General features: G+C 35.2%; 1 protein-coding gene across 1 annotated transcript in view; it reads right to left on the bottom strand.

The window, feature by feature from the left end:
- Nucleotides 1-27,363, bottom strand: part of ADAMTS20 (ADAM metallopeptidase with thrombospondin type 1 motif 20) — a 169,938-nt gene that overhangs the window by 5,597 nt on the left and 136,978 nt on the right. Inside the window, exons 32-37 of the mRNA XM_029954152.1 lie at nucleotides 26,487-26,687; nucleotides 25,659-25,788; nucleotides 25,132-25,226; nucleotides 24,952-25,046; nucleotides 24,106-24,239; nucleotides 17,613-17,704 (exon numbers count right to left, since the gene is read on the bottom strand). Coding sequence (XP_029810012.1) covers nucleotides 17,613-17,704; nucleotides 24,106-24,239; nucleotides 24,952-25,046; nucleotides 25,132-25,226; nucleotides 25,659-25,788; nucleotides 26,487-26,687 — 747 coding nt within the window. The remainder of the gene's footprint in view (nucleotides 1-17,612; nucleotides 17,705-24,105; nucleotides 24,240-24,951; nucleotides 25,047-25,131; nucleotides 25,227-25,658; nucleotides 25,789-26,486; nucleotides 26,688-27,363) is intronic.

The raw sequence follows: 27,363 nt of genomic DNA, 5'->3' as shown, positions 1-27,363 counted from the left end.
AAAAACAAATATTAATTAATTAAATTTTAATTTAATGACTGATTTCCGTACACAGGACATGATGTAACAGAAGATGAAAAAAAAAATTAAACCTTAAATATCTGTTAAGTGAGAAAATGTATGACTAAACTGGGCAAAATTTGGGCACATTAATATGATCTTACAGTACAGAATTACACATTGGAAAATAGAATTAATGCTAATTAAGCTTATTGCCACCATCCCATGTACACACAGATTCAGAGTGATATTCTTAGATTACATCACTATATCCCATAGCCTAATACTCATGAATCTTGAGCAAGACTGTGATAAAATATTAGGGGTTATGTTATGTGATTGAAAATATTATATTGCCATGAAATCAAAGATGAAATAAAATTCAAATATATTTATAATCTAAAAAATTAGTATTGCTAAAACAATTATATATCAATTTAGTTTATTCCTAAGAAATCTAAGCTATTTCTTAATTAAAATCAAAATAGAAATTCAAATACATTTATAATACAATTTTAATGTATACAGAATTTTCCCTGTAAGAGAAATAATGTTTAGGCAAGTTCCAAAGAAAATTTCTTATTATATACATCATTTGGTTACAAATTTAGAATATGAACTATATGTTTCATTCCTGTATTCTCAGAGCCCAGAATATGGCTTGTACTCAGTGTTTTTGAATGGATGAATTAAATGCAACATTACAAATATTAAATTTTAGCATTACATACACATAAATACAAATACACATATAAACTTTCATATGCCATGATGTTAATACTAGACACATTGGTATTTTGTTTGTAAATAACTAATTCTTAGTCAACCTGCTTCAAGTTTTATATTGAATATCTCCATCCCACATTAACTCATAAGTAGGCTTCTCACCAAATAAAACTCCTTAAAAATAGATGTATATTCTGTGATGTAGGTTTCCTATGACAAGACACTGAGTGCCCCAGAGGGCCAGACTGTTTTCAGTCTAACATTCTATATTTTCCTTAATTCTTCACCCTCCTGCTCAAGGTTGCTTGGAAGTATTCAAAGGTATATAGAGTGGAAAGGAAAGGAAAAAATATCTGACTGATTACTGACAGACTTCGGTGGTCATTAACACAATTAGTTGGTCTAGAAATACCTATTGCTCCATTTCTAATTTTCATGAGCTTTATTTATGTCCTTAGTCCTCATCATAAAGCAACATAATATAATGTCAAAGAAATGGTAAAAAACAATTCATCCAAAATTTGAGATGACATTGATAGAGGTAAATATACATTTCACTTACTTGTTCAAAATTAACTGAGTGGCAGACATAGTGTCAACTACTGTGGGAATACAAAGACCAATCTCACTCTAAATCTGTTAAATGAAGAACAAATTGGTGGTTGCCAGGGAGGACTGGGGGAATGGGTCCTCACCCATGGTGAAAAGATACAAACTTCCAGTTATGAGATAAATTCTGGGAATGTAGCGCACAGCATGATGGTTCCAGTTACCAACACTATACTGTATATTTGAAAGTTGCTAAGAGAGTAGGTCTTAAAAGTTCTCATTCCAGGGGAAAAAAAATTTTTGTAAGTATGTGAGGTGATGCATGTTAATTAAACTTACTGTGGTGATCATTTTGCAATATATACATAACCAAATCCTTATTTTGCATGCCTTACATGAATACAATGTTATATGACAAGCATATTTCACTAAAACAGGGAGGAAAATAATAGCATATGTATATAAATAAATGTAATGTACTGAATTATAGGTGTATAAAAAAGGTACCAGTATGTTCCTATGGGACTTCAGAAGGAATAAATGATTGAATAAATTATTTTAGTTCCATATTTTATTTAAGATTAAAATGTAAACCTCCTTAAATCTAACTTTAACTTAAAAAATTAGTTCAACGTAGCTGCTAACAATTTGTGTTTTAAAAGTAATATGAGGTACATGTGCTCCTATGCATCAGCATTTCTGTATCTCTTGGGTAAATCCCTAAGCGAAATAAGTCAGGCAGAGAAGGACAGATACCATATGTTTGCACTCATAGGTCTAACAGGAGAACAGGAGAAACCTAATGGAGAACCAGGGGGAGGGGAAGAGGGAAAGAGAGTTGGGGAGAGAGAGGGACGCAAAACTTGAGAGACTATTGAATGCTGAAAATGAACTGAGAGTTGAAGGGGAAAGGGGAGGGGGGAAAAGAGGTGGTGGTGATGGTGGAGGGCACTTGTAGAGAAGAGCACTGGGTGTTGTATGGAAAACAATTTGACAATAAAATAATATGGAAAAAAAAGTAATATGAGGTTTACCTCCTCTTCTACTCTCAACATTTTTTTAAAAGAGGCGACCATAAGATGTAAAATTCTAATAGCAAAATCACAAGTGGAAGGTAACTCAAATATCTAATAATTCAACAAAGTGGAATGTCTTGATTAATTGACTGCATCAAAGGAAAAAGTAGTTGTGGATGTATGAGAAGAACGATACAAGTAGACATAAGTTTTAATGTTCTACTTCTTTTATTGAAGGTTGGTTCCTGTGGCCTTATTACATCATTATAGTTTTATAATTCTAAAATGTACTGTACATATTTTATTATGAAGGGGATCTATAATCTAAGAAAATTGCAATAAAAATTGCATTGAGAATTTTTGTAGCTCTAGAGAACTGATTCTAAAATTTATATGAAAAGAAAAATTAAATAGCTAAAATAATTTTTAAAAAGAAAAAACTTGAAGAACCCACACTACCTTATTTTAACACTTACTACAATGGTATCATAACCAAGACACTGTTGTATCAGAGAGAGAGATAGATCAATGGAATGGGATAGACAGTACAGAAATAGACCCACATAAATAGGTCCACTTGATTTTTGACAAAGCTGTTAAGATAATTAAGTGGAGAAAATACTGTCTTTTCAACAAATCGTGCTTGGACAAGTGAACATCTACGTGTAAAATCTATTAGATTTTCACACAGTATTAATTCAAAATCAATCATAGGTCTAAGGGTAAAACTATAAAACCATGAAAATTTTTGAAGGAAACACAGGAGAAAATATCACTTCAAGTTAGTCAAAGAGTTCTTTAATATGAAACTAAATGCACAATCCATATAGGAAAAAAGTAATAAATTTGATTTCATTAAAATTTAAAATTTTTGCTGTGTGAAAGACACTTAAAAGGAAGAAAAGATATGGCTCAGACCAGGAAAAAATATTTGCAAATGTCTTATGTAACAAAAGACCACATCCAGAACATGTAAAGAACTTTCAACACTAAACAGTAGAAAATGAACAATCCAAATTTTTTAATGTTTGTTTATTTTTGAGACAGAGGGAGACAGAGCATGAGTGGGGGAGGGGCAGAGAGAGAAGGAGACACAGAATCTGAAGCAGGCTCCAGGCTCTGAGCTGTCAGCACAGAGCCCGACCCAGGGTTCAAAGCCAGGAACCTTGAGATCATGACCTGAACTCAAGTGGACGCTTAACTGACTGAGCCACCCAGGCACCCATGAACAACCCAATTTTTAAAATGGGTAAAAGACTTGAAAAACACTTCACCAAAGTGGATATGCAGATGACCAATAAGCACATGAAAGATATTTATCATATTTAACCATGAATAAAATGCAAATTAAAACCACAATGAGTTTCCACAGAACATGATGGGCAGAAAACAAAATTTGACAATACTACATGCTGACAGGGAAACAAAGCAACTAGAACTTTAATCTTGGCTAGTAAAAAATTAAAATAGTACAGTTAGTCTATAAAACAGTTTGGTAGTTTTTTTTATAAGTTAAACATATACATCCCATATGACCTTATGATCCCATTCATCGGTAATTATTCCAGAAAAAATGAAAATGTGTGTTCACACAAATACCTGCACACAAATGTGCATATCAGCTCTACTCATAATCTGCCCAAACTGTAAGCAACTCATGTTCTTCCAATGGCTGAGTGGGTAAACTATAGGACAGCTGTACAGCCTGAATAAGGTAGAATAATTCTCAGCAATAAAAAAGGAACAAATTACTGACACATGCAACAACACGGATAAATTGCAAAGGCATTATGTTGAGTGAAGAGAGCCAATCTTAAAAGGTTATATATTGTATTTTCCATTTATATGACATTGTGACATTCTAGAAAAGGCAAAACAATGGCAACAGAGAACAGATCAGTGTTTACCAGGAGTTAGATCTAAGGATTTGGAATTGTCCTATATGCCGATGGTAATGTGAATCTGTACATACGTTAGAACTCTAGACTAAAAAAAGGTAATTTTTCTGTATATTATAACTTTTTAAAATGTGAATGGGTATAAAATTTCTTTAATGAATAAATTTTCCAAAAGGCTTGCAATAAAACCCAACAATCTCTTATATGTAAAAAACACACTTAAAGTAAAGTGATCTGTGATCCATAAAGGCTAAAATTAAAAGGATGAGCAAAACAAAAATCAAAACAAAACAAAAATAACAACAACAAATAAACCAGGAAAATGAACATAAAAAAAGAAGGATAGCAATTCTAAGGGACAAAGTAGAATTCAAGTCTTAAATTGGGAAAACATGACAAATAAGTACTAAAAACTGTAATCTACAATGAAGAAATAACACATGAATATTATGAATTGAATAACACAGCAACTTTTATGAAGTTTTTGAAAGTTTTTATGAAGTTATGAAAATTACAGGAGAAGCAAATAGACATACATAGAAAACCCTGTGGTTTTAATATACTACTTTTAGTAAAAAGGCAGATCAAGCAGGCAAAAATTAGGAGAAAGATCATCTAAACAATATAACCAAAAAAGTAGATTTTTGAATATGTGCCAAACTCTGTAAACTTATGGTAAAAAATACATGTTTAGAATATTTAACGACTGGCTCTGAATGCTCACAGTAGATGCTGGCCATGATCTATTTGCATTAGCTAACTGTGGTTATTTTCTTGCTCTTATGTAATCAATGTTAATTACAAAACAGCTGAAGAGATACACATTGTCTTATCGTCCAATTTTTGTGGCTCTTTGAAAAGTATCAAAGGTTTTACTTTACTTTGTTTTTGATATATGTATTCCAAAGTCACATCACACTCCTTAACTTCATCTTATACTGCAAAGTTTATTTTCCCTAAAGAGTGCCATATGTATCCATTCTCTTTTTAGAATTCATGTCCCAGAGTGCCCTGTCATATGCAAACACAGAGGATGTGGTTTTGACAAATCCCAAACAAAATAAGTTCTTTCTGTGACATCAAACATCTGGAGAGTATTCATGCAAATGTTGTATAACTTAACACAGAATCTGGTTTATATATTTGACAGAACACCTCTAAGAATACTGGACAGTTTGTATTTTTGGTAACATAAACCTCAGTCGGTTGTAATTGAATAGAGAATGAATATAGATGGGCAAAGTTTTTATTGACAGCACATACCTATCTATGCCCAATAACATCTAATTTGGGAAATGAAACCTTGCATTCCAGAAATGCCTGGAGAACTCCATGAGGGAGGTATCTCACCTTGATGAGCAGAGAGGAATATTTTATGACTGCACTGGTTCTGCCTCTGACTTTCTCAAGGATCTTGGACAGTTTATTAACACGGAATGTTTGTTTCTCCTAACTATGAAATGGGATTACCCAGTTTACAACTATATAACTTCCTCAAGATATTATAGGGGGAAAATGGGACCACATAGAACTTAAAGAAAGGGAGTTGGAAATTAACAGAAATAACTATATTATCATTTACAAACCTGATTTTGCCAACACCTCTTATTCAGATATCATGCTCAACAAGAAATATTCTGCTTATTGGGGTGCCTGGGTGGCTCAGTCAGTTGAGAATCTGACCAGCTCAGGTCATGATCTCACGGCTCATGGGTTCGAGCCCCACATCAGGCTCTGTGTTGACAGCTCAGAGCCTGGAGCCTGCTTCAGGTTCTGTGTCTTCTTATCTCTCTGCCCCTCCCCTGCTCATGCTCTGTTTCTCTCTCAAAAATAAACAGATTTAAATTTTTTTTAAATATTCTGTTTATAACAATTAGCTTTCTGTTAAGATATTTCCCATTAAGAAAGGTAAATGAGATGAAAAGGGTTTTTTTAATGATTATTGATTTATTTTGAGAGAGAGTGAGTGAGCATGAGAGGGGGAGGGGCAGAGAGGGAGGGAGAGAGAGAATACCAAGCATGTGAAATCTCACAAACCATGAGATCATGAACTAGACTGAAATCAAGAGTTGGACACTTAACTGACTGAGCCACTCAGGTGCTCTAAGATAAAAGTCTTGATTCCACTTGACGGTTATATGATTTACTTGTGAATTTAGTTGATATTTCATTGACCAGACCTTGCCAATTTAACGTGTAATAAAAAAGACTGGATTCCCACAACTTGGCAACCTTCCCAAAGTAACAGCATCTGTGAGACCTTGTATCAAACTCTCCACATCTCTATGCGGTATTCTCAATTCCCTTCTTTCTAATAACATTAAGTATTTGACAAGATGACATAAGGAGGTTGGGTTCCTGAAAAAGTTCATCAGTCTTGACAAGGGTTGATCATTTGAGAATGAATAATCTCTTTAATTTTATTTAATAATCTCTATTTAAAGGGAAGTGTTATTAAAAAATCCATAGGAGTAGGGACACTTGGGTGGTTAGGCAGTTGAGCCTCCAACTTCAGTTCAGGTCATGATCTCATGGTTTACGGGTTCGAGCCCCACATTGGGCTCTCTGCTGTCAGCACACAGCCTGCATCAGATCCTCTGTTCCCCTCTCCTTCTATCCCACTCCCTCTTAAAGATAAATAGACATTTAAAAAAATCTTTAAAAAATAATTTTTAAAAATCCCATACAAATAAAAAAATTGCTGAGAATCCTAAAAGGTTTAGATTACCCATCCTTGACTTTACTTTTTTATTAAAAAAAAATTTTTAATGTTTACTTATTTTTGAAAGAGAGAGAGATACACACACGCAGAGTGTGAGCAGGGGAGGGTCAGAGAGAGAGGGAGACACAGCATCCGAAGCAGGCTCTAGACTCTGAGCTGTCAGCAAAGAGCCTGACGTGGGGCTTGAACTCATGAACTGTGAGATCATGACCTGAGATAAAGCTGGCCACATAGCCGACTGAGCCAACTGAGCCACACTGGCCCCCCTACACATCCTTGGTTTTAGAACAGGTGTCTGAAGAGATACAGTGTAAGCCTTCAGAAGGGGGGGGCTCATCAATGTAAGGACAGTCTTGGAAGTGAATAGAGGATGTGGGTCAGAGAGTCACATTCTGGGAAGTAGACCAATTATGTGGTAGGCCGAAATGAATGAAGGAGGAAAAGAGAAGAATGGACATGGATAAAGCAAAGCAGCTTCAAAGATTGAATGAGAACATGAGCCCTCTCTGCCAAGTTATCTACCTCTAAAACCATGGCCAAGAGAGGAAGTGCTTCTGGAATGGCAACTTGAGGAGCCCTGTGGCTCCACAACGAAACAACCATAACTTATAAAAATTATAAAACACAACAACCATTTAAGATCTCTAGAAATTACCCTAAGGTTATAAAACAAATGGAAAAATATTTATTCACAAATATCTCCTCTACCTGGGTAAGAATAGGGAATGTCTATGATATTTGAATTATGACCTACCCTCTCCTCCTACCTCAGCAAGATGACAGTGTTAGTCTTAATAGGAACACAAGGCTTCATTTCTCTAGCTCTCTGTTAGGGTGAAGTTTTCTCCCTGGGAGGAGCAAACCACCAGTAATTCTCATCTCACATAGCTCTGTGCCAAGAAGCTCTACTACAGGCAAGAGTAGCTAAGAGTCTGAAGCTCCCATCTGCCACGCAGTCCCTACTCATAAAACAGAAAATCTCCCCCAGGAGATTGGTTCTTGGTTCTTGGTTGAACAAGGCTCAAATCATTCCCATGGGCAGAGGTTGTATACTGAGAAGAAGGGCAAACCAAGAAGAGCAGGGGCTACTGCTATAACTCAGTATCCTGCTTATTAAAAAGTGGGATTGTTACTCTGAGAAGCAGGCTCTATCCCTAGATCCACAGAATCAGTACGTTTCTTCCTTAGGAGAGAGTCAAGATGTTAAGGACAGAATGTTCCATAGCTTTTTCTAATGAGCTTATTTGAGAAAAAACACAGGAGAATTTCAAGCCTAAATATGCTATTGAAGACAAGATTTTAGGGATGCCTGGGTGGCTCAGTCAGTTAAGCATCCAGCTTCAGCTCAGATCATGATCTCATAGCCTGTGGGTTCAAGTCCCACGTCGGGCTCTGTGCTGACAGCTAGCTCAGAGCCTGGAGCCTGCTTCAAAAACTGTGTCTCCCTCTCTCTCTGCCCCTCCCCTGCTCGCACTGTCTCTCTCTATCAAAAATAAATAAAAAACATTAAAAAAAGAAAACAAGATTTTAATGGCGTGCAGTTAAAAGGATAGTGATGATAGCTCAATGACAGCAACTAGAAAAATTGTAGATCATATTGGAGTTTAACAGAGAGAACTGAGGAAAGAGACAGTTACGAAGGGCTTCTCTTAAGTTCTGACTTGACCTATAATTCTACCATGGCCAAAGGGCTTGAATTTAGTTGGATCAGACCATGGAGTAATATACTCCTCAAAGATGTTATTGTATGAACATAGCAATCATCTATCAATTAATGGAGGCTAAGAACTGAGTATGGTATCAGTAGATTTAGACCAGCTTAAAAACTTAATGGATTTTTGTATCCTTTAGATAAGTTCCTAGTGGTGCAATTGCTGGGTCATAGGTTAGTTCTATTTTTAATTTTTTGAGGAACCTCCATACTGTTTTCCAGAGTGGCTATACCAGTTTGCATCCCCATCAACAGTGCAAAAGTGTTCCCTCTTTTCTGCATCCTTGCCATCATCTATTGTTTCTGGAGTTGTTAATTTAGCCATTCTGACAGGTGTAAAGAGACTCTTAAACATAGAAAACTAAACTGAGGGTTTCAGGAGGGGGTGGGTAGGAGGAGGGACAGGTTAAATGGGTGATGGGCATTAAGGAGGGCACTTTTAGGATGACCAACTGGGCTCTACTCTCGAAGCCAAGACTACACTTTATGTTAACTAATTTGAATTTAAATAAAAAATTAATGTGCAAACTAAGAATAAAAAAAACTTAATGGAGAGGTGGGAAAGAGACAAAGAGATCTCTGCTAAAAACACTATCATTCCAGCAGGATCAGAGTGAATGTTCAGTCCAAGGCTGCAGTCCAAGGCTGCAGCATCCAAGGAATGACATCAAAGATTACACACTACAGAGAAAGTAGATGTCACTGAGATAGTCCAGGCAAAGAACTAAGCAAACAAACAAGCAAGCAAACAACTCCTAAAGGGGAGGGGAGATTTAGTGTCCACAGGTACTAAAATACATTACCTAAAATGCCTGGTTTTCAACAAAAACTGAGATATGCAAAAAAACTGGAAAGGATGACTCATTCAGGGGAAAAGGGCAATAGAAACCACTTTGTCAGGCTTCACATATCTGGCTGAGTAGAAAAAGACTTCAAAGCAGCTATGATAAAGAAAGAAAGTCTTAAAGAAAGGCATGATAATAATGTCTCCTCCTACAGAGAATATCAATACAGAGATAGAAGTTACATTTAGAAAAAGAGAAAAGGGACAATTCTGGAGTTAAAATGTACAGTAACAAAAAAATACCTATAGGGGCTCAAGATTGAAGCAGGCAGAAGAAAGAATTAGCAAACTTAAGCAGGTATCAATAGTCATGATACAATCTGAAGAACAGAGAAAAAAAAGCATTAAGAAAAATGAACAGAGCCTCACAGAAACAAAGGGACACACCATTAAATGCACCAACATATATAATGTGAGTACCAGAAGGAAGGGAGAGTTAAAGGAGTAGAGAATATGTTTCAATAAAAAATGTCTTAAAAATTTTCCAAATTTGGGGAAACACATTAATCTATACATCCAAGAAACTCAATAGATTTCAAGTTTGGTGGATACACAGAGATCTGCATCCAAATATGTGACAGCAAACATGAAAGTCAAAGACCTCTGAAAGCATCAAGAGGTAAATGACCACATACATAAGAACTCTGATAAGATAAAAGCTGACCTTCGTGTTTTTATCTAGAAGCCAGAAGATAGTGGGGGTGACATATTTAAGGTACTGGAAAATAAAAACTGTAAGTCGAAAATTTTATGACAAATAAATTGATCTTTCAAGAATGAAGGCCAAATGAAAACATTTCCAGATAAACAAAACAGAAAATTTGTCACTAGCAGACCCGTTTTATAAGACATGCTAAAAGAAGTTCGTCAAGCTGAAATCAAGTAACACCAGACATCAATACAAAACAACTGAAGAGTGCTGGTAAAGGTAATTATAAAAGACATTATGACTGCATCTTTCTTTTCCTTTCTTCCCTTAATTTGTTTTAAAACAATTGTATAAACCAATGAGTATATGATTATATTATTGACCTGTAATATATAGAAATGCAATATATTTGATAATAATAGCAAAAATGAGGAAGGTGGAAGCAAAGCTCTTTGGGAGTAAGGAAATAACACCAGCCAATAAATCAAATCCACAGGAAGAAAAGAAGAAAACTAGAAATGCTAAATAAAAAGGTTCATGTAAAAAGCTCTGTGGATATATAATATCTCTCATTACTTCTCTTATATTCTCTAAAAAATCATAAAATTACAGAAAGTAATTATAAAAGCATTTTTAATGTTCAGTTATTTTTGAGAGAGAGACAGAGTATCATAGGGGGAGGGGCAGAGAGAGAGAGAAGGAGACACAGAATTAGAATCAGGCTCCAGACTCTGATCACAGAGCCTATAAGCACAGAGCCTGATGCAAGGCTCAAACTCACGAACTGAACCATTAATTCATGACCTGAGCTGAAGCCGGTTGCTTAATGGGCTGAGACACCCAGGTGTCACAGAAAATTATTATAAAAATGTAATGTGGATTTGCTACATATGTAAATTGTATAACAAATTAAACACCAAAAGTGGGAAGAGGAAATAGAGCATATAAAGGAGTAACTTTCTGTATTTCACTGGAATTAGGTAGTATAAATCTGAAGTCGATTCTGGCAAGTTAAGATGTGTATTGTAAACCCTTAAGCAGCAATTAAGAAAGCAATTCAAAAAATAGTGAAAAAATTATTAAGGAAATTAAAATGTTATGCTCAAAAACATTTAGTTAATAAAAAAAAAAGAAAGTGGTAAAGAAGGAATAGAGGGGAAAAAACTTCAGACATAAAGAAAACAAAATGCAAAATGGCAAATATAAATCCAGACACATCAATATCATCAAACAACTCAATTCAAAGGCAGATATCCAATAAAGTGCTGTCTATAGGAGATAGTCTTAAGATCCAAAGATATAAGTAGGTTAAGTAAATGGGATAAAATTATATATCATGTACTATCTATGAGCTGACTGGCCATTTTAATGTCAGATAAATTAGACCTTTAAAACATATAAACAAAAAATGCTACTTCAAATAAAGAACAATTTTATAATGACAGAAGTGTCAATATATCGAGAAATTATGACAATTATAATCATAATCACATACAAAAATCCCCATAGTAAATGAATAAGATACAGAGTAAATGAAATAAAATTAAAGTGGGCAATAGACAATTCAGCAATAATAGTTGCAAAATTTCAGTGACTAGAACAGCTAGGCAGAAGATAAACAAGGAAATGGAAAAGTTGAACAATACTTAAACAACTAGGCCTGACAAACATCTATAGAATGTTTCACCACCAATAGAATACACATTCTTTCCAAGAACGTATTGAACATTTTCCAGAATAGCCATATGTTATACCATAAAAGACTCAATGCATTTAAGAGAATAAAGAATATAAAGTGTATTTTTCAATTACAATGGAAAGAACTCAGTAACAGATGTAAATTTGGAAAATCACAAAAAGGTGGAACTCAAACACCATATTTTTTTAAGAGAGAGAAAGTACAAGCAGTAGAGGGAGAGAGAGTCTTAAGCAGGCTTTACAACCAGCATGGAGCCCAATGTGGGGTTCAATTTCATGACCCTGAGATCATGGCCTGAGACGAAATCAAGAGTCAGACCCTTAACCGACTGAGCCACCCAGAAGTCCCTCAAACTACCCTCTTAAAGAACCAATAAGTCAAAGAAGACCTCACAGGTGATAATGGAAAATACTTTAAAATGAATTGAAATGAATACTATACACCAAAACTCAGAGGATGCAGCAAAGTAAGTGCCTAAAGGGAAATTTAAAGTTATAAATCCCTATATCAAAAGAGAAAAAAGATATATCAATAACCTAACCTTCTACCTTAAGACACTGTAAAAAGAGCAAATTAAATCTAAAGCAAACAGAAAGAAATATTAAAGAACTGACTAAAATTTGATGAAATATATAAAAAAAGAGAAATATCAACAAAATCAGTTGTTGGTCTCTTTGTTCATAAAAACATATGACCTACCAAAATAAAGCAAGAAGAAATAGAATATTTGAACAGACCAATTACCAGAAATAAAATAGAATCAATAAACAAAAACCCAAAACCCAAAATTCAGTACCAGATGGCTTCACAGGTGAATTCTACCAAATATTCAAAGAATCAATGTCTAATCTTCTCAAACTCTTCACAAAAATACAAGAGGAAGGAAAACTTCCAAGTTCATTCTATGATGCTAGTATCACCCTGATACCAAAAACCAGATAAAGACACCACGAAAAAGGAGAACTATAGGCCAATATCTCTCATGAATATGGATGCAACAATCTTCAACAAAATACTAGTAAACAGAATCCAACAATATATTTTAAAAAATCATTTACCAGGTCAAGTGGGATTTATTCCTGGGATGCAATGATGGTTCAATATTCAAAAAATAATCAAAATGATACATCATATCAACAACAGAAAGGATAGAGACCAAATGATTCTTTCAATAGATGCAGAAAAAGCATTTGACAAAGTACAATATCCATTCATAATTTAGAAAAATCTGCAAAGTAAGTCTAAAGGGAACATACTTCAACATAATTAAGCCTCTTGAGAAAAATACGTAGCCAACATTGTGCTCATTAGTAAAAACCTGAGAGCTTTTCCCCTAACACCAGGAACATGACAAGGATGCCTACTCTCACTATTTTTATTCAACATAGTACTGGAAGTCCTTAACCATGGCAATCAGACAACAAAAAGAAATAACAGACATCCAAATTGGTAAGGAAGACGTAAAACTCACTATTTGAAGATGACTTGAGACAATGTATGGAAAATCCTAAAGACTCCACCAAAATATGACTAGAACTGATAAATGAGTTCAGTAAAGTCAAAGGATACAAAATCAATGTATAGAAAACCATTACATTCTTACATACTAATAATGAAGTAGCAAAAAGTGAAATTAAGAAAATAACCCCAATTGCAGTTGCACCAAAAACAATAAAATATCTAGGAACAAAGAAGTAAAAGACTTATACTCTGAAAACCAGAAAACATTGATGAAAGAAATTGAAGACAACACAAAAAATGGAAAGACATTCATGGGTTTGGAGGACAGAAATTGTTAGAATGTCTATACTACTCAAAGCAATCTACAGATTTAATGAAACCCTATCAAAATTCCAGCAGCATTTTGCACAGATCTAGAACAAACAATTCTAAAATCTGCATGGAACTACAAAAGATCTTGAATAGCCAAAGCAATCTTAAAAAGGAGAAACAACACTGGAAGTATCACACTTCCAGACTTCAAGTTACATTACTGGTACTGACACAAAAATAGGTTCATACGTCAGTGGAATAGAACAGAAAACCCAGAAATAAACCCAAGATCATATGTTCAATTAATCTTTGACAAAGGAGAAATGAATAAGCAATGAGGAAAAGACTGTGTCTTCAACAAGTGGTGCAGGGAAAACTGGGCAGCTACAGGCAGAGAAAGGAAACCGGACCATTTTCTTGCACTATACACAAAAATAAACTCAAAATGGATTAAGGACATAAATGTGAGGCCTGAAACCATAAAAATTCTTGAAGATCGCATAGGCAGTAGTTTCTCTGACATTGGCTGTAGCAACATTTTTCTAGATATGTCTCCTGAGGCAAGGAAAACAAAAGCAAAAATAAACTATTGGGATGACATCAAAATAAAAACCTTCTGCATAGCAAAGGAAACAATCAATAAAACTAAAAGAACATGAGAGAGTATTGGCAAATGACATATCTAACAAAGGGTTAGTATCCAAAACACTTATACAACTCTACACCAAAAAATAAGCAAACAAACAAACAAACCCAATGGCAAATAATCCAACTAAAAAATAGGCAAAACATTTCTCCAAAGACATACACATGGCCAACAGACACATTAAAAGATGCTCATCATCCCTCATCATCAGGGAAATGCAAATCAAAACCACAATGACATATCACCTCATACCTGACAGAGTGGCTAAAATCAACAACACAAGAAACAACAGTCATTGGCAAGGATGTGAAGGAAAAGGAACCCTCTTGCATGGTTGGTAAAAAGACAAACGGGTGCAGCTACTGTGGAAAACAGTATAGAAGTTGCTCAAAATAATTAAAAATAGAATACCCTATGATTGCTATATCTATATCTATATCTGTATCAATCTATTACTATATTACTGCGTATTTATCACACTACTGGGTATTTATCCCAAAATGCACAAACACTACTTCAAAAGATTACATGCATTGCTATATTTATTGCAGTAATATTTACAATAGCCAAATTATGGAAACAACCTAAGAAGTGATACATATAATGAAATATTACACAGCCATAAAAAGAATAAAGTCTTTCTATTTGCAACAAATGGGTGGATTGAGAGAGTATAATGCTCATTGAAATAGGTCAGAACAACAAATGCCATATGATTTCACTCATATGCAGAACTTAACAAACAAATGAGCAAAGAAAAAGAGAGAGAGAGAGACAAACGAAGAATCAGACTCTTAACTATAAGAGAACAAACTGATGGTTACCAGAGGGGAAGTGGGTGGGGAATGGGTAAAATAGCTGATGGTGATTAGGAGTGCATCTATCATGATGAACACTAACTAACGCACAGAATCGTTGAATCACTATATTGTGCACCTGAAATCTAACACTGTATGTTAACTATTAAAAGTTATGTAAACTGGAATTAAAACTTTTAGAACAGGAAAAATAAGAATTAATTATTTACAATCTCTCCCAAAAAAAGTAGAAGAGGAGGGAGTATTTCCCAATTCATTTTACAAGGCCCATATTTCCCTCATATCAAAACTGGATAAGGACCTCACAAGAAAAGAAAATGATTAGGCCAACATGTCTTACAAAAATAGATGAAAAATTCCCAACAAAGCAAATCAAATCTAGCAACATTTAAAAAAATTTTACACATGGCCGAATGGTATTTCTCTCAGGAATGCAAGGTTGTTTCAACATACAATAGTCAACCAGTGTGATACACCACATCACCACAGTAATGGAGAAGAGATACAGGATCGCCTCACTACATGCAGAAGCATTTCAAAAACCAACACTATTTCATTATAAAACCACTTAAATTAGGAATAGAAGGGCACTTCCTCAACTTGGTCAAAGGCATCTATAACACATTCACAGTTAACACACTTAATGATGGACTGAATGCTTTTCCCCTAAAATCAGGAAAAAGAAAGTATGTCTACTCATCACTTTTACTTAATGCTGTTCTGGAAGTTTTAGATAGGTGATGAGGTAAGATAAAGAAATAAATGGCATCCAGATTGCCAAGGAATAAGTAAAACTATCCTTATTTCTAGATGGCATTGCTGTCTACGGCCATTCCACTCTGAACATGCCCGATCTCATCTAGATGGCATTGCTATGTATATAGAAAATTCCAAAGAACCCAATAAAAATTATTATTACTAAAGAATGAGTTCAGAGAGTTGCAGAGTACAAGACCAATTTATAAAAACTATAGGCAAAAATTACTTATTTATTTGGGTCCCAGATCTTGGGGGTCTTTTTCCTTGTCAGAAGCCTTCTTTATCTTGAGCTGGAATCTTCTGCCCTAAACATGTATTGACCTCACCCCTATTTCATGGAGCTCTTTAAATATTGAAAGCTAGTTACCATAGCCTGCCATTCTTTTCCTAGCTTCCTTTATTTTCCTTACATGACATGATGTAAACTCTCCTCTTTCCCCGGATTGTTGCCTCCTACACATCTAAATAAATGAAAAACTTACCTTTTTCAGACAGAAATTTAAAAACATTTGGTGTTGATATTGTATTTAGGTACTTTATGATTATACTGGGTGGCTTAGAAATTACTCCATAACCTATGTGAACCATACTGAATTTGTAGTGATTGAGTAAAACATCTTGGTCTTTTTAATATGACATCACCAGGTTCTATTTGCATTTCTGGACCTAAAATTTATATATTTATTTTTTCTTATTCATTTGAGCCCATAGTTCTAGTGTCTTTTGATCTCTGGTAAGTATCTTTTAATAGTATAGAAAATACTTTCTCTTTTTAATATAAGCATACCTTCTCTGTCATATGATGAAAATAGTGAATGGTCAATTCCAAGAAGAGAGGGCTATGCCAAACCATTAGCCACTTCTCTTGAAAATATAAATATTATAATTATTACCTCTTTACATGGTTTTTCAATTAGTTATGAATCTACCTACCAATGCTATATTAATGTAGCTTACATTTCTCCATTTTATCATAACACTGTTGTTTATATAAACTGTATAAACTCTTTTGTTAAGAGGTACTTGGGTGGCTTAGTCAGTTGAGTATCTGACTCTTGATTTCAGCTCAGGCCACGATGCGGAGGTCTCAGGATCGTTGTGATGGGCTCTGCACTTAGAGTGAAGCCTGCTTAAGATTCTCTCCCTCTATCTCCCTTTCTCTCTCTCTCTCTCTACCTTTCCCTATTCTTCTCCCCCACCCCATTTTCTCTCTCTCTCTAAAATAAAAAAAAATCTCTAAAAATGAAGTAGTAAGTTTCTCCTAGGAAGCATACTCTACGTTGGAAATCACAGAGATGGCACAAAGGGTGTGTGAAGAGAACTCTGGTAATAAAAAATAAAGCAAGAATAAAGTCATGGAAATATAATTACTTCACAAATAATAGAAAGTTACTCTGGGACTGGTACGGATCCAGACAGCTAATATAACCAACGTTAGCAGCAGTGTATGAAGGTCACGTGCTTGTGATCCTTTTTTTTTTTTTACTTTGTTATGTATATACACATTCATCTCCACAAACTGGGTGGAAAGATTAAAAATGAAAATGCATCATGGAAGGAGAAATAGGCTCTGAACAATTTGAAAATCCTCACTATTACACCTTTCAAACAAATTTAAAGTTGGCAAAGATATTTTTCCTCCAAAATGTGTCTATAACGTCTGAAGTAAAATTCATATAGGAAATTCACATTGTCTATTTACTTATGTTTCTTACAATATGATGGTCAAGAAAATTAAGAGAAACAATATCCACTTTTTTTTTTTTTTTACAGTGAGGGAAAACTAAACAAACATGAAATACCTGCGGACATCTGGCAGCGCTATAGCAGTCTCCAGCTGTGGCAAATGGCACTGCTTTTCCAAATACTGTCTGGGCAAAAAGAAGGTCTGTGGCTAAAAAATAAATGAAACTTTTTTACCATTGAGGCATTGTATATTTTCTAATATTCACTGCAAAACATACAGTTTTCATATTATATTCTTAAATATATTTATATAATTAATTCAAGGTTTAAGCAAATATGCTACAAATTATACTCTATAATATATATCAGGTTTTCAATAAACAATTTTTAAATCAGAAATGTTTATCTTGGAGCACCTGGGTGGCTCAGTTGGTTAAGCAGCCGACTTCGGCTCAGATCATGATCTCACGGTTCATGGGTTCGAGCCCTGCATCGAGTTCTGTGCTGACAGCTCAGAGCATAAAGACTGTTTGGGATTCTGTGTCTCCCGCTCTCTCTGCCCCTCCCCCACTTGTGCTCTGTCTCTCTCTGTCTCAAAAATAAATACACTATTTAAAAAATGTGTAGCTCAAAAATTACCCTAAAAGTGGCAGGTACATGAGTAATTAATCAAGAAGTTTTAAAAAATGAAATGCCTTATGTTTTACTTTATTGTGAATATCTAAAATAAAGTGGGGTGAGGAGCAAATTACAGAAGAAAAAATATTAAAGGCTAATAAATCATGACGAAGCAATACATGTTTATAGACCATATATACATATATGTGTGTATCTATACGTGTATATGTAAATAACATATTACTGCATTATATTATTTTATTTTGTTAAAATTGCTAGCAAAACTCTTCTTGATTGGTAATAATGCTAGGGATTTTGTATGAAGTATCAAAAATAGGATCATTGGATCAAAAACAGTTGGAAGGAACCCTAAAATCATGCTTGAATCACTTAAATTATATTCCAACCAACAGTCTTCCAGTGAGTGGCTGTCACTTCCACTAACGTGTTTCAAATCCCTTCACTTCTCAAGAAAACTGAAAGACTACCGCACGCCCCCATGATGACACCAGTCCCCTAAAGGCAATCCCCAAAGGTAGCATTGCTGGAAATATATCACCAACGGCAGTTTCCAAGACTAGAATGCTTTCAGTCATGTGCCGGAGTCAGCTTGTGTCAAATCATGAGAACCGGTTGAGTCTCTTCCCAACTCCATGTACAAAGAGCTCATGCTGGTAGCTTAAAGTTGGGATGGTGGACATAAATACAACCATGGACACTGGCAAATGCTACAAATCAGAGGTTATTTCTTGGTTGTTAAATGCTGGTTTGTAAACATTTATCCACACACCTCGTGAATGCTGGCACTCCTGGGTTGAGCTGAGGCAGGTAGATACAACTTTCAAATCAAGCATCCTTTGCTACTATCTTCCCCATCATTACCCTCATAACCCACAGATAGCTCTAACTCAACATACCCAAACTAAATGCACTATCTTTTTCTTCAAACTTACTTCCTTTGCTATATTTCTCATCTCAGTGAACTATGTCATCCTCCACCCTGTTATTTTGGAAATATTCCTAAATATTCGACGTTGCTAATCCCCATATTCCTTCTGTCTGAAAATCCTACAAAGTATACCTTTTTAAAATTTGTTGAAGTCTATTTTGAACCATGTCTCTGCTCTAAGCCCTCATCACTTTCTATCTAAATTATTATATTAGCTTCTCAACTATTTTCATGAATACAATTTGTTCCCCTTCCAAGTGTCTCTTCCCTCCCTGCTGAAACTTTCACCCAATGGTTCTCATAACTAATAAAATTCAACTGTGTAGTTAGTATACACTGTTCTTCATGATCTGCTCTCTGGGAACTTCTGTAACAAGCTATCACCCCCTACCCCCAATATCCATTCAAAGTATGCTTGAAGAAAAATAGACTTTTTATTTATTTTTTAAAATTTCTTAATGTTTATTTCCTTTCTTTTTAAGAGACAGAGCGAGAATATGAGCAGAGGAGAGGCAGAGAGAGAGGGAGACACAGAATCCAAAGCAGGATTCAGACTCAGAGCTGTCATTACAGAGTCCAATGTGACAAACCGTGAGATCATGACCTGAGCCAAGTATTGGATGCTTCACTGACTGAGTCAACCAGGTGACCCTGGACTTTTTGTTCTTTAATGAAACCAAGATGCTTCACCTTTTCCAGGCTTTTGTTCCAGGCTGTTCCTTCCTCCTGAAACTCCTTTTCTCCACTTGGGTCAATTCAAATTTGTGTTCAAGATTTTCTCAAGATAGCTTCTTGAGGAAAATTAAAGACTTTTTGTTCAAACATTTATTTAGAACAATATTATTTGCATTACTCTAAGCACACATCAATGGAGGAAACAGAGGCTGATGGAACCTGATTCCTACCAGAGTGAGACAAGTATTCAAGTAAATACCATATTATATTAGGGGTGATAATTGCTACAGAAAAAATAAAGCAGTTAAAAGAAGGGGAGACAGGGAGTTTAGGAGTGCAGACTGGTCCAGGATGACCTGATTGAAAAACACAAAACTAAGCTGCTATATTACAATTGCCACTTCAGATAGCTGTGAAATTAGGTGATTAACTAGTTGGTACCTGACCTTCTGATTTCTGTATAAGTCTAATTACATGAAATAGAAGTGGGGTTTTGATTTTTTACTTTGCTTTTCTCCTTGGAGTATCATTGAAACTACTGTATTGTAAATGATGGAAAATAATTGCATATGTTAAAAAAATAAATTGTATTAAAAAATAAAATAAAAGACTATAATTAATTAAAAATAGCCAGATGTAGAATGATGAATGTCATACTATAAAATCTGGAAAAAATTAAATGAATAGGCAAATCAATATAATTTCATTTATAAATATGTCCAGAAATGATTAGTAAAATAATTTACTAATAATTAATGTAATTAATAGTGTTGAAATACAAAAGAGTTATTTGTATCTATAAGTGTTTATTTAAAAATCAAAGATGTAAATCAAATACAATTACACATAACATTTATTTAGTCTAAGTGATGGTTAATGGGTTTTAGATTTTTCAGTTTTTTAATGTTTGACATGTTTTTATAAGAAGATTATAACATTAATTATAGACTGTACTTTTCATAAAAATTAGCAATCCTTTTCCCCCAATTATTGTACTATGACTTAAATTACATTGTCTGTTTGCACATTATTTTTAACTTTTCTGTTTCATTATCTTTTAATTTATAAATAACATATGGAGTTTAAAAAAAAAAAGAAAAACACAAAACTGAGCAGAAATACAAAAGAAAAGAAGGAGTAAACCATCCAGGTAACTGTGCCATAACTGTTCCAGGCAAATAGAACAAAGGGCAAAGGCCTTAAGGTGAGGGCATGCAAGAACAGTAAAGAAACAAGTGTGTCTGTAACAGAGTGTGCAAGGAAAGAGTGTGCAAAGTGAGCAGAGAGGTGTGGAGGCAGAGACATCATGTTGAGCTTTGTTAACCATTGAAAGGATTTTTTGATTTTCCTGAATCAGATGGGTCATGTTTGGAGAGGCTTGATCCGAGTTCAGGGTTGTTAAAAAGACGAAATGGGGTAATGTTTAAGATATGACACATCATATGTAGACTCACTCTGGCTTTTCTGTTGAGAATCTAGGTCAGGAGGTGGGAGAGTTACTGAAATAGGAATACTGCAATATTAGTAGGCATGATAATCCAGATGAAAAAATGGTGTTGACTCAAACCAAAATGGTAGCAATGAGGTAGGTAGAGAATAATATTTAATATGTGTCTTAGCTCAGGCTGCCCTAACAAACCACCATGAACTGGGTGGCTTAACAACATAAATATATTTCTCTACGATATGGAAGCTGGAAGGTGGAGCTCAGTGAGCCTGTGTGGTCCGGTTCTGGTGAGGGCCCTCTTTCTATCCTGCAGATGGTCATGCTGCTTGCTGTTTCCTCATAGGCAGAGAGGGAGCTCTGGTGTCTTTTCCTCTTTTTTTTAAAAGGGCATTAATCCTATCCTGAGGGTTCTACTTTTTTCTAAACCTAATTATCTCTCCATAACCAAATATCATCTCATTGGGGATTAGGGCTTCATCACATGAATGTTGGGAGACATGATTGAGTCCAAAGTAGCATGTATGTTAGAGATTCATCTGACAGAATTTGATAATAGATTGTATGTAGGTGACAGAAAGGGAGGAGCCAAGATGTTGCTAGATTTTAGCTGGAATAACTAGGAGATTATAGGTGCCAGTTACTAAAATGATAAAAATTTGAGATGGAAGGAGTGGATGTGCGCAGAAATACTGAAATATAGTTTTGGATACTTTGAGTCTGAGTCTGAGACCTATTAGACATTCATGTGGATTTTCTGAGTCAAGAGATGAATATTGTTGGAATTTAGGGTAACAGTCCAAATTGGAGATATATATCTGGGACCATCATTTGAAATCTATAAACTGAAAGAGATTACCAAGGGGGTGACTGTATCCTAAAGCCTTTCAACATGCATTGTTGTAGAAGATGAACAGTAACTGGTCAAATTGAGAAACAGTGAGAAAGACAGGAGAGAGTGGCCAGGGCAGGCACAAAGTGAAGAGAGCATGGGAACCTGGATATCAAATGCTGCTGATCAAGTGAGATGAAAACCAAAATTTGTCACTGGATTTAGATAGAATTGGTGATGTAAGAGGAAAGGGACCATTTGCTGAGAAATGTTCTTGAGTGAGTACAATGTGAAGAGCTTAGAGCACAAGAGAGAGTTGCCTTCAGTGGGAGCAGAAATAGTTCACCCACAGTAAGCAGGAGAGAAGGAAGTCTATAAGTAAAGGTTTGGGTAGGTTGCAGATGGTGTGGTGGTAGTTCTGGAAATCCTCTTCCAGGTGTTCTTACTTACTTTCTCAATGAGAGAAGCAAGATCAAGAGCAATGAGTGGATAAGGTGAAGTGTTAGAAATTTTAGAAATTTGCAGCTCAAGGAGATGTTAGGCATTTACAGGACTGGGGGTGGGAATAACCTAGGGAAGGGCAACAGGATTACTCAGCAGCATGAAGGGTTCTCCTGAGCTTCGTAGCCATGCATTTAAGGTGAGCACAGTGAGAAGAGCAATGGATAAGGTGCCACACTCATGTTTCATGTTGCAAGTGCGGCACAGGGGAAATGTTTAATCAAGACTCGTTTTTGACACCCAAATGTGAGGAAAGAAAAGAGAGAGTAGGGAATTGAAAATGTACGCATTCAACATTGGATCCTCAGGATCCAGGCTAATGCCTGGTAAATGGCAGGGTTGTTCAATAAAATAATGAAATAGAACACCTTAATAAATAGCAAATAAGTTACCAAGTTCCCCTTATGTACTTAGCAATGCTATACCATGCATTATTAATAACAACCAGTATTTATAGAGCATTTACTATATGCAAGCCACTTAATAGGTATGTTACAAGTATTGTCTTTTAATCATCACCAGAAAGGGGAAAAAAAAAAGGATAGAAGAAGAAAAAAAACCCCTGAGAGGCAGTTTCTCACTTTACAGATGAAGTAATTTAGGCTTATAGAAATAGGCCCAAGTTAGGTAACTGGTAAATGTATGCAAAGAATTTACTCCCAGATGTGCTAACTCCAGAATTATAAATGTAACAGTATAATGCTTCCCCACTGCAGTAACAGTGGGTGTTCAGCAAATGGTAGCTATTTTTACTAACAATAATATGACTATGATTCATCATATAACTATGTTTTAGAAATGATGTACTCAATGCATCTTCTGTCTCAATGATTTGTTTCTTTTTATAGTTTATGCACCATGCTAGGTACTGGCGATTCAATTGCAATTTAGCATTTGTTTCTGAAATGAACTTCTTTGCCTTTTCTTGTAGGAATGTAACTTCCAGGATGGCAGTCTGCATCATATACAGTTATATCAGGTTTCATAAATATGTTTGAAATATGTTTCATAAATATGCTATACTCTGAACTACTTTTTAGAAAGGCAGCAGGTCCAGAATCTGGGGATCTGTGGGCAGGACTTTATCTTCACATGCCAGTTACTAACTGTATGACTTGAGACAAGTCACTTGACTTCATAAGTGCATCTTAATTTCATCACCTGCAATAGTGTGGTGCAATCCTGCCTTGACTAGTACTGAGTTATAAAAAAGGTCACATGAGACAATTGATGGAAAAATACTTGACAGATTGTGAACTGAAACCAATGTTAATTATCACTCTAAGCCCTGCAAAAAGCTTATACAACTATGTTGAGAATATTAACTTCCTTGTCTTTAATGTAATTGAGGATTTTAAGGCAGAGGGTTATATCTTGGAAAGACATTATTGCCACCATGTTTTTATTTAGGATCCCCACAGTCCATGTCATTGCAAAGGAATTAAGTAGCTAATAATGTCTTTACAAAACTTAGGTAATTATTGCACAATGTGAGGTTGTTCGCTATACTCTGGCTACAACATACACCAGCATATTGTTTGAATTTTATTAGCAAATAGAGACTTTTCATTTTACAGATGCAGCACTTACTTTTAATTTGCATGGAATTGAGATCAATTCTTATTTTGCTGAAAACAGTGTGGCCAGCAGCCAGGTAGTCATTTTTACACTCACAGTCTTGCCTCCTACTTCCATTAAAAGGACATTCATATGGATTTTGTAGTCTGAAACAACATTAGAATAATTTTAGTGTGATGTAGTAATTACCCCATCATGTAGATAAAGGTAAACTGTGAAAGTGGGAGGGCAAAAAATACACTCTCCAATATTATAGTGTCAGTAAGTTGAATGAAAAAGATAAAAATCACCTAAGATTAACATATAATTCTTGATGGGAAATTAAAGCATGGTTTATGGAAAAACATTTCAGGTAGAGTTCTCCTAGCTTTTACTACTGTTATTGTCTTTCTTTTTTTTTTTTAATTTATTTATTTTGAGAGACAGTGCATGAGAGCACAAGCTGAGGAAGGGCAGAGAGAGAGGAAGGAGAGAGAATCCCAAGCAGGCTCTCCATAGTCAGCATGGAACCTGATGTGGGCTCAAACTCACAAATCATGCGATCATGACCTGAGATGAAATCAAGAGTTGGTCACTTAACAGACTGAGCCACCCAGGTACCTCTTATTAATTTTATTTCTGTTAAAATACATATAGCTCTTAAACTCTTCTCTGTTGTCCCATGGCTCACCCTCTGTGAGCCCATGTTAACATTCAAGTCTTTATTAAATAGTCATGGACATCATCTCGTTTAACATGTTCACCTGCTCCTAAATTACTTGTCCCACTTGTGGGCTATTCTAGTATCACTCTGAAAGCTGGAACTTCTAATTCTCTTGATAGACCAGCAAAATGCACTGATAAGCCAAAATCTCATACCTAACACCATACACTTCAGAAAAGTTGTCTTCTTCACCTTTGACCAATGATATATATTCCTTGGGGTTCTCCGAGTGCATGCCTGAGCAATAGATCTAGAGGGAAAATGCAAACATCTAGAAAAGGTTTTTCCAGTCAACAGCCAATGTTAAAATCAAATACAAACTGTTTTCTAAATACCTTTATTATTCTTCCCTTAATGTTAAGGTAATAATCACCATCCTTGGTAATATTACTTTTCACTTGGATTCCTTTGCAGCTGGTAAATGTTTTACCTGCAAGGACAAATGAATACAACTTATTGACAACAAACAAATAATAAAGCTTAGCATGAATTTAGCTCAATCATACAAATTGTTACAGTCTGAAAAAACAGACATTTTGTTTTATGAAGCATATGACTACTACAAATATTTATTTTCAAAATTAAAATTTTTTTTTTATTTATTTTTGAAAGAGAGACAGAGAGTGAGCAGGGGAGGGGCAGAGAGAGAGGGAGACACAGAATCCAAAGCAGGCTCCAGGCTCTGAGCTATCAGCACAGAGCCCAACGCGGGGCTCAAACTCACAAACCATGAGATCATGATCTGAGCTGAAGTTGGATGCTTAATCGACTGAGCCACCCAGCCACTCCTATTTTCAGATTTTAATTAAAATTTCCCAGAAACACTTGTGTACTAGGCATATTTTAAAAGTCTATTACTTACAATCATTGACATAGCATTTCTTTTGAGCATCTGGTTTCAAATGCTTTAAACATAAGTTACTGGACCGACCATTTATAGCCATGCATTCCACCCTTCTCTCCATTTTCCCGGTTCCACAAGTCACTGAGCACTGTGAACAGGGTACAGTTTGAAGGTAAAATATACGATAGATAATAAAGTCAGTAAGCCTGTATCTTCTCTCAGACTAGGCCCCTTTGGAACAAACTGATGATCAATAGTGGCTAGCACTATTGCAGATGCAAAGACATCCTGGAGGCTGAACAGTCACAGGTGAGAGAAATCCTTAGGCGTGAGCTGGAATCTATTATTTCTCAGTTATTGGCTTCTTTTCATTTATTTTGTATAGTTATATCAACAGTATATTGTAAATACTTAATATGCTTTAACTGATGATGGTTATTAAGACCACAAAGTTCATTCTCTTTGTTAGATGCTAAGATTGGAGAGCAATATTCATTCAGTTGCTTTCTATCAAATTGAGAATGGAATATAGTGCCAATGACTTTCATTATACATTTGATCTATTTACTTCTTCACTTAACCGATAAATATTTCTTAGGCATCTACTCAAAATGCAAGCCACCGTGCAAAGTCCTCTGAGGAATAGTAAGAAGTTATTAGTTATGGCCCTTGCTTAGAAGCAGACAAGCATAGAAAAAGAGATATTTATAGAAGTAACTGATAGTGGTTTTTAGACAAAAATGGTATGAGACAACTCTAAGATCTAGTTAGACATGCAGATTACCAGGCATCCTATACCTAGAAAGTCTCATTCAAAAGGTTTTAAATTCATAATTATAAACTGACCTTGCTCCATTGGCCAACTTTCCAAGTGGCCACATGCAAACAGCTCCTAAAATTGCATTTGTAAACTTGAGGAGAAGGCAGGACAGGACATTCTCGATAGTCTATAGGCCGAAGCTGATGAAGCTTATATTTCTCAGTAGACCAGACTGCAATGCAGTATGTAATCCTTTGTCGGTAACTAAATCCGCAGTTACCTGCACACTGAAAAATACACAATTATAAGGGGAGAAAAAAGGTCCCCTTAATCTTAATTAGGGCCTACTGTTTGCCAGGTGCTTAAAATATACTGGGCTATATCATCCCCACAATAATCTAATTTATTAGCCTCATTTACAGATGAGTAAACAAATGTCCAGAGACCTTAGGTAACATTTCCAGAGTTGTAGCAATAAATGGAAAGGAAGCAGATTCCGGCTAGACAGTCTCTATGTAGTGCCTATGTGTTTGGTTTTATTTTCCATTATACTGCTAATAGTTTAATTGGATGAGGCTTTATCTCCTGAAAAGCACAGCTTCAGGGAAATGGAACAAATAAGGAGTTCTTATTAGCCTTAACTTACGAGTAACTATATATAAGTTAGCATACATTTATCTTAATACATATAATGTGATATATCATTTGACTAAAATAGGTAAGTGATATAATTAAAGATCAAAAAATGAGCAAATAGATTTCTGCTTCCAGCAGTAATGGAGGACAAGAAATAAGTTGCCTTATAATGTGAAGCAACAGAAACATCTGGACAAAATGTATCAAACAATGGCTTTTAAGACAGGACATTAAGCAATAAAGTATAGTGATATGTGGGAGATGGAAATAAAACAAGTGATTCTGTAATGGCTCTAGTCTACTACCTTGAGAATTTCCAGGTCTTGG

Source organism: Suricata suricatta, chromosome 10, assembly GCF_006229205.1.
Source record: "Suricata suricatta isolate VVHF042 chromosome 10, meerkat_22Aug2017_6uvM2_HiC, whole genome shotgun sequence".
Lineage (NCBI taxonomy): Eukaryota > Metazoa > Chordata > Mammalia > Carnivora > Herpestidae > Suricata > Suricata suricatta.
The sequence above is the reverse complement of the archived record's forward strand: the minus strand, read 5'-3'. Positions and strand labels throughout refer to the sequence as shown.